The sequence below is a fragment of the Epargyreus clarus genome, unplaced genomic scaffold, assembly GCF_041222505.1.
Source record: "Epargyreus clarus isolate Ecla_fem2 unplaced genomic scaffold, WU_Ecla_fem_2.2 ptg000026l, whole genome shotgun sequence".
In the NCBI taxonomy this organism is placed as follows: Eukaryota; Metazoa; Arthropoda; class Insecta; order Lepidoptera; family Hesperiidae; genus Epargyreus; species Epargyreus clarus.
This window is the reverse complement of record NW_027332233.1, coordinates 14,702,277-14,716,354: the sequence shown is the minus strand read 5'-3', so window position 1 is coordinate 14,716,354 and position 14,078 is coordinate 14,702,277. Positions and strand designations below refer to the sequence as shown.

Here is a 14,078-nt window from a genome sequence, read left to right as displayed (position 1 = left end):
TGGTACAATCATCATCCAACGAGAACATTGCATATCGCTTGTCATTTCCACGTCAGCATATAGTTGGTATATAGATCGAAACAATGGAATCAGAATCCGTGTTTATGTCACTCGCTCGATTATTTTTCATAGACTTGTAAATTGTTTACGATGGTACCTTGTGGGCGCTTAAACATCACCAAGAAACAAGTTGACTTCAACATTTGCATATCCTCCACTAGCTTTTATGTTGATGCTATTAGGGGATATAATCCCTTGTATCGTAAGTGCAGGTAACTTATCTGGTTGGAGTTATTTATCATCGTGTTGCGTGTTGTCCTCCCCGCTTTCTGCATCGGGATGCATAATGATCCAGATCGCCTTTTGATTCAGTGCTTCTATTTTAGTTTTAAAGGTCGCTTCGTTGTTTGTTACTTGCGTTTGGATGCTATGTACGCACAGTTCTTTTATTGCAGCCTGTCTTGTATTGTTGAGATTTGTTGCTTGGCCTAGACCATTTAAAGGAACAAGTATACTTTAATCGAGTCTATTTCGGATCAAAGAATTCGCGAGCTTCTTTGCATCTATAGTATTCAAGATTATCTGTATACGAGTTAACAAAAGTCTAGAATTCTCACGGAACTTCCTCCATCACTAGCTTTTCCACTTGCCTGTCGAAGTTTTGCACATTTGCATAGGAAATCAGGAATACTTTACGTGCCTAATAAGCCGTTATACTCGCATAATAAGTTATTTGTAGGAACAAATTTGTGCCCATGGATTGACAACCTTATATTCCCGTGTTCACATTACGACACTGTGTATAGCATTTCTTGATACCATATGATATTTGTGTCTTCTTATAATATAAATTCTCTTTTTATTGATAAATAATGTCAAAAAATTCAATAAATTATGATTATGTCCTATTAATTAAAATTGATGCAGTTCTGTTTCTCCCAAAATTATGGGAGAAATGGGCACTTCAATATTCTCGGATTAATGGCCCATCTGCCCGCGGACATCTATTAAACCGTTAACTTAAATACAGCCTACAGTTATGGAAATTGAATTTTGACGTACGATGGGCCTTAAGCCGACCTCCAGTGTGACAAATAGCAGGTAACATCATATAAGTAATACATGTCTAGCCGCACGTTATCTCCATTTCCTACTTAGGAAATGTCACGATAAAATGTATGTTAATTGTTGAACGTAATTTGCATATTTTCTTTTAGATATATTAACAATTAGCGAGTAGCAATTAGCAATTTGTAACATTTAAGAATTAATAAGAAATAACAATAATTATATGATCTATGTCAATAAGAAATTAAATATTACATAGAAAAGCAATTGAGAATGTAGGAGGTTAGAATTGATAAGTAAACTGAAGGCACACACTTAAAACTTCCCGCCATCTATCAGCAAATAGATCGAAGTCAGAATATGTGTCTCGAAGACTTGTCAAACCAGCGGACTTAATATAATTATGATAGTCGTGTTTTAAATAGATTTTAGAAATACTCATTAAATTGTACTGAACTGTAGCGCTATTTTTCGGGACTTATTTTATGTTCATCAATCTAAAACTATTTAACATCTACAATAATTTAACACTGGCCCTCTCCAAAACATAATTTTATTTATTTGCGGCATGTTTTCTAACATTTCCACCTGCAGTATGTTACGTGGTATAGAATACATTAACTTTCTACTAAGTTTATTGGGTGTAGTTCACCTAAGTGTCCACTAATGAGCCCCATGCGGGGCAGAGTCACCTCTTGGTGATATGTAATAGGTTGACTTAGTTGACAGCCAAAGTACAATTTTGCTATTAACACAAAAAACACATCACATGATTCTAATTTCATTGGTAAATATCGAACTTGCCAATGTGGTCAATGTCAACTCATATCAACCAGTAAGAGTCGGGAACAAGACTGATCAATACGAGTATATATTTCCAACATCCGGGACGCAACTATTGTTAACTCTGAAAGTCTCATCTCATCTTACCCTATCTGGGGTTGATTACAGATGTTCGTGGATGACAGTAGGTACGAGTACTTACCATCAGTTGGACTGCATGCTCGTCTGCTACACCTATATTATAAAAAAATCTCGTAGATCGTCTGCTGATACTAACAATAATTAATTAAAACTTTCATTCATTATAAGTAACATGTAAATTGCGTGTAATATAATATTGATGGATCGACAAACAACTTTAGCACAGCAGGAAATTAAATGTCAAGATGAAATTTCACAATGTGTTGTACTAATTGGTACATTTTGTGTAGTCGCCGCGATTAATTGAGTTATTAAAAATTGCAGCGTTGCTCAACGAGGGTTCTGTTACATCTCTTATTTTAGTTTCTTAGCGTACCTAATTTGCGGTTTGCGCAATTGACAGCCAACATACCAGTACCTAAAACTGTTGATGGTATTTTTCCTTCCATAGCGGTAGATGATTCCTCTCTTTTCATTAAGTTTTTCTACGGCGAATGCAACCAACTTTTCCAATTTCTCCTATCTACCTACGCAACACTCGCCAAAGAATAAGGTTATATCCGCATCAATTAAAGTTGTCGATACTGACGCTCCTTGACTAAAGGTTTCCCTACTCCTATTTATCGCATACGTTCACGATGTGGAATGATTCTCTTCTGATAGACCATGGTAAAGGGTTCTTTAAAAAGACGTAACAAGCTATCCTTCAAGGCAGGAGATGGGAAAGGGTTCTTTAAAAAGACGCACCAAGCTATCCTTCAAGGCAGGAGTACTAGAAAAGTCAATAATGTATATTGACTTTTCTGGTAAAGACGACGACTTTACTTTTCTGTCTGCCCTGTTGCTAAATTTAGTTGCAAGAAGTATGAATTACGGTTGTACCAATAACAAATAAATGAACCCCATTAGTTATAATTAATTTATAATCATTTATTAGAAAATTTAATGTGTAACTCGATTTATACATAATTATGTATCCATGAAACAACAAATTAAATTGCTTCGGTTCATTTGATTGGCTTGTAATAGAATTCATTAAGGTGTTAATGAGATATTTAAATTATCATAGTATATAGTACACCAGTTGACACCTTATATTAACTATTTTTTTTGATATTCATACACTATGTGTAGGAAGTAAATAATATTGGTAAATGAGCCAACTAATATCAATTTATATATTTTTCATGTTAAAATAAATGTCAATATTATAAAGTTACTTTAATATTAAATTAAATTCTCTACTTTAAGTTCTCAAAGGATAACTTAAAGACGTTTTTCTGTTCTTATAATAAGGTAATTGATTCATAGTTACAAGAAACTAACGAATGAGTTTATTAATAGACGTGAAAGTGAAATAAGTGAATCATACGATGATTCTGAAGTAGGTATCGCCACATGTTAATGTAATTTAAGCAATAAGTTCGAGCGCGTGCTTATAGTTTTCTTAGTTATTAAGTTGGAATGTCCTTTACGTATTTTCCAAACCTTCGCTGATATTCATCTTATTGTCCGCGTACTTTCCAAGCCACGATTTTCGTTATATTGTTTTCATAAGATTTAATTTATTTCTTGTAATGTAAACTTCAATCGTTTATTGTGTATTTGCCTAACTTCAGTGTGATAATTAATATGTACTGCATTCACAGATACGGGTCTGTGACTGCATCCTTCCAAAGTAAAGATTATCGTTACGTGACATTCACATTACTTAGTATATCTATCTAGAAGTAGTAGTTATTACTTTTTACATATTGTTCTATAGGTGTATTGTTTTCTTTGTTGCAGGTATGGATCGTGTTTCTATTTTATTGTGAAGAGCCTCATAATATACTAATATACATATACTAATAATTAAATTCACCCGGATCTTCATAAATCGGTAAGAGATGTAAAAATTGTAAAAATAAAATATCTAGGATTTAACCTCAATTTTAATTCAAGTCATGAATTCCAAAAGCGGTATTTTTGGTCTAGAATTTGTCATTCTATTTCGGGTCTAATTGACCATGTCCACCCATTCATCTCCATTCAAAATGTCCACCGATGGACTGGAATCCAGTTGTAAATTTTTCGCTCTGTCGTTTGTTCGAGGCCGAAAATGGCAATCTAGTTTTTTAAAGACCGGCGATGGTAAATAATTCAGATGTACGAGCTTATACATTTTTAATTTACGACAAAAAGACAATTAGTGCCAAAATATCTTACATATAAAATTCTCGTGTCGCAATGTTAGTTACCGTACTCCTCCGAATTTTCACCAAATTTTATATGCATATTCAGTAGGTCTGAGAATCGGCTACTATATATTTTTCATACCCCTAAGTGATAAGGGTTATTCACCCTTAACATTTTTTTTATTTACACGGCAACACAACGTTTGCCGGGTCAGCTAGTTTATAGATAAAAATCCTTTCAGTCGCATTTTAAGTTAAAGAGAAGTGGCAGTTTAGAAAATGTAATTTTAAATTTGATTAAAAAAAGTAAAAAGTTTTATATGAAACATATTTAGCTCTTTTAAAAATTTCATAGATAATGTTGAAGGAACGTCAACAGATAACAACCACAGAGGAAATTTGATGATTTTAGAATAAGTAACATTGTATTGCAAAACCTTTCCAAATTGTAGCTGATTTATCATATGAAATAAATAACTCACTGCAACATTGTCCTTTTAGGGTCGATCGTGCGGCACGGCTTTATATAACACTGGCTGAAAAATAAAACTTATAGGCAATAAAAAAAAGTTAAGCCTTTTTATAATATCATTTTTACCCTTAATTGGAACGCTAAGATACTGTGTGCCCAGTGAATCGTTCAGAAAATCAACGGCTAAGAGTGTAATGGTAGATGAACCGTGAAAATAGCCGAGAAGAGGCGGATAGGCAAATGCGCAGTGACAGGGATAACTGATTTGAATTTTTGAGATTAGATTTTTTTACGTCTTGTTAATGTTATAGCAGTCTGTTGCTATGACTCGTATATCTTATTCAAATAGCACCGTCAATAATATAAAATCCTGCACATTAACATTAGCAGCAGCAGTGTTCCATCTGAGGTTATAGATATGAATGAACTAATATTACAATACCATAGGTACATATTAGAACTCAGTAACGGAATTAATAAGGACAAACTTGCACTCAAAACACTTCTGTATTTGCTGTACTCTTATTGTACTTTTCCTTCTCAATTAACAAGAGTTGTGGTTCGTGTCGCCCTGCGACCCCCCGCCGACACCAACGCCGACCTGTTATACGTATTAGAAATATAGAACCGCTTTGGTTGCCTCGTAACTTATAATTAATTACTTAATCTTCGTGTTCGCCATTTTATAAGGTCACAGATGTAACCTATACAGCTTCCGCGTCTGCTTCCCACCGGCTAACGAGTGTTCAGTAGTCTATGCAAATATCAATTAGTTGGAGAAATGTTTCCTCGATACCCGAGCGCTCGCTACCTGTCTCGATACCTGCGCCCGCGCGCGCCTGTATTAATTGGTTGCATTATCGGAGGGCACTACGTGATATGCTATTGCTGTTTCCCTTATAAAGACACTCGCTTTTGACTTTGGTTTCGCTTGTGCGACTGTAGCTGCTACGTCAGTTAGTACCTGAAAAGGTGAATCTAGTATTCATACTGCTCCCGTTGTAGTACATTACTGTTTAATAGAAAAGCAAACGGCATTCAGTCCACTTTTGTGGTAGCTGCTGTCCATAAATTTAATATCATCTTCAAATAGTTCTGAAGTCAACGACCCATTTATTGCTACTCAGAATTCCTAAGAATTTACGTCTAAAGTTAGTCTTAATGCTAATTCCTTCGAACAGGACAGTGGTCCGAATACTGCGTACAAATAACTGGTGTATCACACCAATCAACCATAAAAGTATTTGTCAAAATATTTTAACACCATAAATCAAATGATGTGTTTTCGAACTGTGACCAACATTTCGTATTGAATTAATTTGTTTCTAAATTTAGTGTAGGATGCGCATACAGACGTACGAGAATTTCCTAGTTATAATAATACAGATAAGGTAGAAGGCATAATATGGCCAAGCTAAACAACAGTAAACGTGATTTCTAAAATAAACACAGCCTATTACAAGAATTAAGCATTGGAACACGTATTTGGCCTACTTGCGGGTACTTGATTAAGCGCAAAGTTTGCATGTTTCTGGATTAAATTACAAGAATTCTTGTACAAATTAGAAGTTAACTACGGTCGTATAATTGCTTAAATGCTCTATTTAAAGGGGGTTTAATTGTTGTGAAAATGTCGGTTGAATTATTGCGGAATTTCATTATTTGCTTATTTAAATTACGGTAATAGTATTGAAATATTTTCTTATGCGAGTACAGTGCAATGGGACATTTTTTAGAAAAATACGTGATATATAATAAGAAATATAACGACTCCCAATATATTTCAATGTCTTAACGTGGCACCTTATTGTAATAGGGGTAAATACATATATTACTATACTATAATATTGCTAAAGTTGAGTAATTTAAGTTAAAATCAAATAGAAACGTTCGCATTTTTATATACATATTTTTATAAAAACTTTTATTTACTATCGCAATTTATTAACAGCAATACAAATCACCCGCGGTACGTCGTTCGATTCCCGCGTCGTGTAGTCTACGCGGTGCGCAGATAAATCGCTCGACACCTCCGATACTTTGTACAATGGGAGAGAAAGTGTTTAAAGGAAATATAGCCTGTTTAGACACTCGCCGGCAACTCCGATGGGAAACATTATTCAGAAATTGCTGCTTAATTAGCGAAATATATTGTGATCAATAAGCAATTTATTGCATTTATTGTGCTAACCATTATGCAATTTTTGGTCTACGGGCTTTTATGAATATGTTATTATATTATATAGAATGAATTTATATTTCAGGGAAAAATACTTCTTTTCTAAATTTTCATATAGTATTCCGAAAGATATCATTCCACTCCATCGGATAATTCTTTATCTACATAAAATACTTTGAGTTGAAAAGTTTTATCGATTTATGTTACATCACAGGAATCGTAAAAGGATGTTTCGGATAACTATTAAACCCCTAATTCTAATTCGATTCGCTAAATGCGACTATAATCAATTTGCCCGGAACGGTTACGATAAAAGTCGTCTTTTTATTCGTTTTGTTTATCTTTATTTTTATCAAACGTTTAACAATTGAAATGTTGCGGCGAAAATAATTCCCCTCGCCGTCGTCTCCTTTCTCCGCGCTAACAATAATGTTATAAATGATTTAGCTACCACCGTTGTGGCGGTTTTATCTGCGAATTGCAACTCACCAGTCATTACTCACAATTACAGGAAAGAATGCGCCACGGCCGACTTGCCTGATGGACACGCGATAACTCCCGAACATAGAGATGCAAGAAAACTGATACAATTAAACAGGAATCTAGAAGACCCGGTGACTCCGTTGTGGTCATTAATCATGTGTAACGCGATTAAATTTCATACGAGACTTTCCTGTTATCCGTGGCACTTCAACACGATGAATCTATTGCTTCGTGTACCTACCAACGCTGAGATTTTTCAATCGAACAATTGGTGTTCCCAGGACTTATAAAATATTCACGCTTTTAAATAAATCTTCAGCTTCTTACATGATTTCATTTCTAACAAAAGTATTTCGAATCACCTATTTCTGCACATATTATACCTTTGTTTTATCTAGCAAAAGAAATCATTAGCTATGCTATCGAAATAGAATTAGATCGAAGTAATTTACAGTTTTCGGTCTAAGCTCTAAGTTGTATCTTTATTTTATTCTCGTTATCCGTTTTTCAATTATCGCCTCCAATACCTTTTTATGCAATTTGGTGTGCTCTAGCTCTTTTTTTATTTTTATTACTTTTTGTTGTTCATTTATATGGAAATGGTTGTTAACTTTTTGCGGAGTTAGACGAATAATCTCGTTTAGTATTATCGCCATTACCTAATAAAACGTCGCTAATACGGTAGCGAAATTAATATTTATTAATTATATAATATTTCCAATTTCGGTTTTGCTATCTGAGAGCTACGCAATAATCGTATGAAATACTACACCCATATAAACAGACTCCACGAGGGATAAGCAACAAAGTGCTTAGTAAATTAACATATAATAGGTACCGAGAATACACAAATGTATTTCTCATTACATCCACCGTACTCCGTACAATGGGACGTCGACGGTAATTACGGCATCGTTCGTTATCTGCGCGCCCAGCGTTTGTCCCCGAAACCCCGTGCGGTGCGATGATTATTCAAATGAGCTCCGACTGCATATCGGTCTTCAGACGCATAGACAGTGATTGTAATGTGAGCAGATGTTCAAGGATGTATACAAGATTTACACGGTGAGATAAAGTGTCACTTATTTATATATTGAACTGCTTTGTTGATGTATATAGTATGATTATGATTATTCATTTTATTCAATCATCCAATTCCGAGTCTTCATTGAAGAAATTTGACAAAAATCAATTAGTGGAAATAAGTACGTATCTACGAGTGATTAAATCGTAAATTTATATTGCGTGCGATTTCATTATTTATATTGGGTCAAACATTTTGAGTTGAGCTATTATTACTTGATTCATATTTATTTATTCGTATTTTAGTGCATGTATCACTAAATTCAGTTTTTTTACTTTTTCTGAAACGGCTGAGCTTATCTTAGATGTACATACATTCTATACTGTACCTCCTTTTAAGTTTTCAATTATTTTGTAATATTTTCCTACGATGTGGAACTACTGGTCGCGACGCATTCGCTGTGTCTGTGATACCGTTGTTCCTACGTGATCCTAACGCCTAGCGGCCCGGCGCGTCGCACGTCATTACCCGCCCATTACCTTGCCTTCAGGATGTGGCACACTTTCGCGCTCGTCCAGCCAAGTATCAGGGTTTATTGTGCTCCTTAACTCCTTATCTTTGATTCTATTAGTAGATGTCTTCATTTAAACCTGTTTTAAGTTGTTATATATGCTTGTTGAGATTAGAAGCATATTTTAATTTTGAAGTGTACGTAATCCCCGATTAGTATTGTCTGGCCTATACATTAAAATGTGCTGTTATCATTAATTTCTTATTTATTTCATTTTGTCATGCACACGGTCCAGTCAGTTTCCATAATAAAATAAATTTTTTATGTGGTTGTCCACAATTAAGCTACGATTATTATTTCCACGTTCGTTTCATCATCATTCTTCGAGATCCGAGACGGTAAGAACGGACGATACTATTTACGAGAGCACGTTAATTCAGAGTACCGTAAAAGGCGTGAATAATTACTCAGATAAATGAAAAAGTGGTCAAATTCCTTGACTAAAAAAGATGCGCTGTCAGTGTTGGAGACGCAGTGCTTGTTCTTGTTTCCGCTTGGGGTGAGAGTACGGCCTGGAAGCAAGCCTGGCGGATGGCGAGTCGCGGGGATGAGCCCGAGGGGTTGAGAAGATGCGCCGGCCGCTCGGCGCCGCGCGCTCGTCCGTCAGTCTCGCTGTGCCGCGAGCGTGCAGCGGTCGTGGTAGAGGGGACTTGCGTCGCTCCTACTCCTTATCGACTGTTATTCGCGGTTTTCTGTCGAGAGCGCACGTGTCGCCGGCATCGGACACCGCGTTCGCTTACGACGCTCGCGCACCTGTGACAAGCGCCAAATATTTTGACGTGATGTGATAGACCAGCCATTGGTTCCATCGTTTTGTGTTTACATGCGAATTCGAAAACTTGAACTCGTTTTTCGAAAACGAGTGTGTGATTTAGTTTTTTGTATGTGCTGTTCTGATCGAGTACTGTGCGTCTGGAGATAAGCTCTCCATATCTGACTGAAGTTCGAATGCGAATTTCGGCGACAGCCAAGGCGTCCGCATCTACAGTTGGATGAACGCCAATACCGCAGCTGCTGAGGTAAGTGAATATGGAATTAAATTTCTCTCGTAATAAACCATTTTTGTTACACACGTCTAATTCGTGTAGGTAGAAATAAATCCCATGTTATCAACAACAATAGAGGTTTATCTAAACCGTCACAGTCGCGCTTTAGTGATAGAGACCATTCCTGTTTACAATAACGACGTGTTATCGTGAGTTGTGACGATTATTCCGTGTTTAATTTCAGCCGAATCGTATTACGGACATTTTTTGCAGTTGGATAATGCTGATTTTTCGAACAGATCGTTGCATCGACAGGTTTTCATAACATTTCTGTAACAATTCCACGGATTGCATTGTCGGCATGCACAGCTGAGTGCGCGCAATCTTCTGTGTAATCGCTCGTGCAACAAACGTTGACTACTTCTGTTACACCTATCGTCCTACATTACGTTGACATTCGATTGCTTTCGAAGAATTTACGTCGTAAAACGTATGTTTGACGAGTTGTTATTTTAGTTTCATTTCTTTGTAAATTCTCAACACTTAAATAAACCGAATAAACAAAAGTGTGTCATTATTAGAATCGGTACATAATTAGAGCACTACGTCTGTGTGTGTGTGTCGTTACAAAAACATAAACAATTAATAGTGATTCACCATTCATCCACGACTCAATTGAAGCTAAATAATACCAAAACAGTTTTGTCATCTTGTTACATCATGGTGTTACTATAAGTAGGTACATTGATGATTAACTCATCCCCGTTCTGGCTTTAGTAGCCAAATGGCAACAAATATACCCTTATATTTTTTAAGTTTGTCTGTCCATCAGTTACGTCTTAGATCTGTGTCATTTTACTCAAAGACATTCCACGTTATCTACTTGGTGTTTCAGCATGTTATGATACTGAGAATAATGAGGAATATTATAAAATCAAAAATACATGACTAATCAAATATGACACTCCCATGATATGATTCTAACAACACCTTACATGTTATAATTATTATGTGTTTGTCTTTTTTCTTATATCTATATTGTGTGTGCATAAATAATAAATAAATAAAATACATAGTTTAAAAACTAAAAACCACGCTAAAATTGCATAAGGAAAAGCGTTAATCCTGATTTCTGACAATCCTGATGAGGAGAATGGGATAAAATTATTAAAATCGTGTATTGTCATCGGTTCTTGATAATTGTTCAAAATTTTAAATTAATCGGACCGTTCAAAGTGGGTAAAAATAGAGTTCAAAGATTCCGTTACATAGATACATACATACAACCCAAACTAATAAAAGCGTGGTAAAAATGCGTCAAGCCGTTGAGGCTGCAGCGTATGCCAAAGCCAACAAATAAAAGTCTTACTTATGTCGATATATTGGTAATTTGTTGATGTTATTAAAATAAAACTATTCAAAGTAGCTTTTTTACCAACAAAGTCTTGAGAAAGCAAGGAAAGTTCATGTTACCGTTTGCCTCAGTTGGCAAGACATCTGGCGTCTGCCAAAGGCTTCAAATGGATTCCCTGCAGTGACAGAAATTGTATCCGTTGCCTGTACCGTTGTATGGATTAGTGTCGTGTAACTTACTGAATTGGTATTAGCCTTCACATAGGAAATGTTTCCTTAGGGTTTCTTGGCGCCTTATTTTGTAAATGTATTGTTTTAATTATAAATGGTGTGACTGCGTCTTTATCGTGTATTTGGCGTATTCTTTGGGAGTGGTACATGGTATTTTTTTTTGACTTGGTCATTTTCATTTACATCACTCTATCAGTGACTTTATGAAATGTATTTAAGTAATCAATCATAATTAAAGACAGCACAATATATGTCTATATTGACAGCACAATCAATTGTAAATTCAATTTCAGTATGATTGTGTTGAAATTGCTTTAGCAGGATATTTGTATTTATTTTTTGTCGTTTTTTCCTACGTTGTTAGGAAGAAATTTATTAAATCTAAGCCCTAAACATTCATTCATTTCCATTAGATACGGACAGAAGGTCTTAGACGGCGGACGTGTGATAGCGTCTAGATGGCAGACAAAAAAACATGTGTATTGACGTATTTGTATCAACCGCGAATATAAGGGCGAGGACATGGACCGTGTCTCACATAATATTGTATAAAAAATATGATTTAGTTTTTATTTTGTAGTAGTAGTCTGGATTTTGTACCCGATATTTGAACCTCCAACTGTGCTATTATTTTTCCTGTCTAAGTAACATAAAAGGTACCTTCAATTATGATAGTTAAAGTGAAAATATAAAAAAAATCTCTTGAGGTACACCTGTTATTTTTAAAGTCTCATACATACAAACACTACAATTATTTTTATGTACATAATACCTAAAAGTGTTTTAAACGATTTGAATATATTACAGTCGCTGCGATAAATATTTGCTATCGTCTTCTACACTTAAGTGCTCCCAGTGTTCGATAACGCGTAGATTTAAAAGTGTTTTAAGTGTTTGTGGCTGTACACTTAGATTTTACGTGTAAACGTTAGGCGCTACAAACACAAATATGTTGCTTTTTATTTAGTTTGCTACTCTAAATATGTTTGTGTAAGTAAATACATGTATTTGTTATAGTCATGCCTTAAATATTCTTGCCCTAAATAGTAAGGAGGTGGTTGAAAATCAGCCTTATAATCGGGGGTCCGAAGTTCAAAGCCCATATTGCCATGCATATTGGAAATTAATTGTCACTTGCCATAACCGTGAAAGAAAACATCGTGATGAAAACCTATAGGCCTGAAAGATTTAAAAAAAAAGTGCACAAATGTATATAAATCTAACACTTGGCTAACGGGGTGAAATGTGGTCTAGACCCCACTCACTTTTAGAGGAAACTCAAATCAAGAAAAGTAACGGTTATGTCTTATATGAATTATTAGCGAGTTTTTTTTAATATTATGATAATGAATGCACATATATACGTACAGGGTTCCACTAGACATATCGGTTTCACTTATTTAATATAACAGAATGGGAAATTCGTATCAATGCATTCGTTGCGGTTGTTTACTGGAACGCTTCCTTTTATATTGTAAGATCGAAATATAAATGTTTACACAAATACACAAGGATATATGTATATAACAATAGGTATGCCGCATTCCATGTATTAGTCTCATGATAGTTAGTAGATATTTATTGTAATTGTAGTACTTAAACAACGCCTAATGATGTATTGTAAAGTGCTGATATAAATGCCACTCGCATATATTTTTCAAACATAATATCATATTCGAAGTATCGTTTCGAGAATGTAATTGTTTAAGATATGTAATTAGCGATATCTGAATCTATAACCTATATTATACCCACGTGAAAATTTTAAGTTCAGTTTTACTAAGTGACGAACGCCGCCCGCGGTTCCATTGCTGTTTGCTCCGACGTAAATACTTATTTGGAATTGATTTATACTTTTACTACGATCAATGTACGATAGATTTGTATATTACCACTATAATTGGATTATTACTAACATTGGTATACTATAAACGTCAAATATAATTACTTTAAGGGTCATTTGTAACCTTTAACGCTAGTTATTATGGAGAGCTATGTAATTTGTACCTACGTGCACCTGTAAGAACGTGGATATCATAGCAAGACATAAATTTCATTGTGTTCGACGCGATAAATGTTGTAATCGATACTTACTTTGTCTTATAAACATATTTTGTTCTCGTTTAATCTGATGTTACCGATAGAGATGGACTGTGAAGCAATAAAATATTCGCAAAATTTTCAATAACTTTTTATGTAACCTGTAATTGCAATTATGATAACACAAAAAATATTTGTTTAAGGAAGACAGCAGAACACACATAAAATACTTATGCTATTAGAAATGGGTCGCGGTGGTTCCGCCATAAGCGAACAATAGCTCTACCTTTTAATTTGTAGATTAATAATTGATCGAATAACTTTGAGTTTTCTTTTAAATTCATACAACGCGCCTGTCGTTACAATCCAATATTATAACATCGTTACTAGTACACTACGATCCGTAGTTACTCAACGTATAATCGCAATAGGAATAAAGAGATAATTGTCTATCGGATCGCGCGGTTCCTGATCTGATAAGCGCATCAGACCGCGGGTCGCGGACGTGCGCCGGCCCCTCGCCTCCACATTCATGTTTAGGGATGGCGATCTGAGATCGATTTAACGTAG

General features: G+C 35.1%; 1 protein-coding gene across 9 annotated transcripts in view; it reads left to right on the top strand.

The window, feature by feature from the left end:
* The window catches only part of RhoGAP19D (Rho GTPase activating protein at 19D), a 438,348-nt gene that overhangs the window by 193,518 nt on the left and 230,752 nt on the right, over positions 1 to 14,078 (top strand). For 3 of the 9 annotated variants that reach the window (XM_073087325.1, XM_073087324.1, XM_073087323.1), the window contains exon 1: positions 9,489 to 9,917. The exons of the other annotated variants lie outside the window; for them this stretch is intronic. In XM_073087325.1, coding sequence (XP_072943426.1) covers positions 9,891 to 9,917 — 27 coding nt within the window. In that variant the 5' untranslated portion in view covers positions 9,489 to 9,890. Of the gene's footprint in view, positions 1 to 9,488; positions 9,918 to 14,078 lie in introns of those variants that run through there. 9 annotated transcript variants of the gene reach the window in all.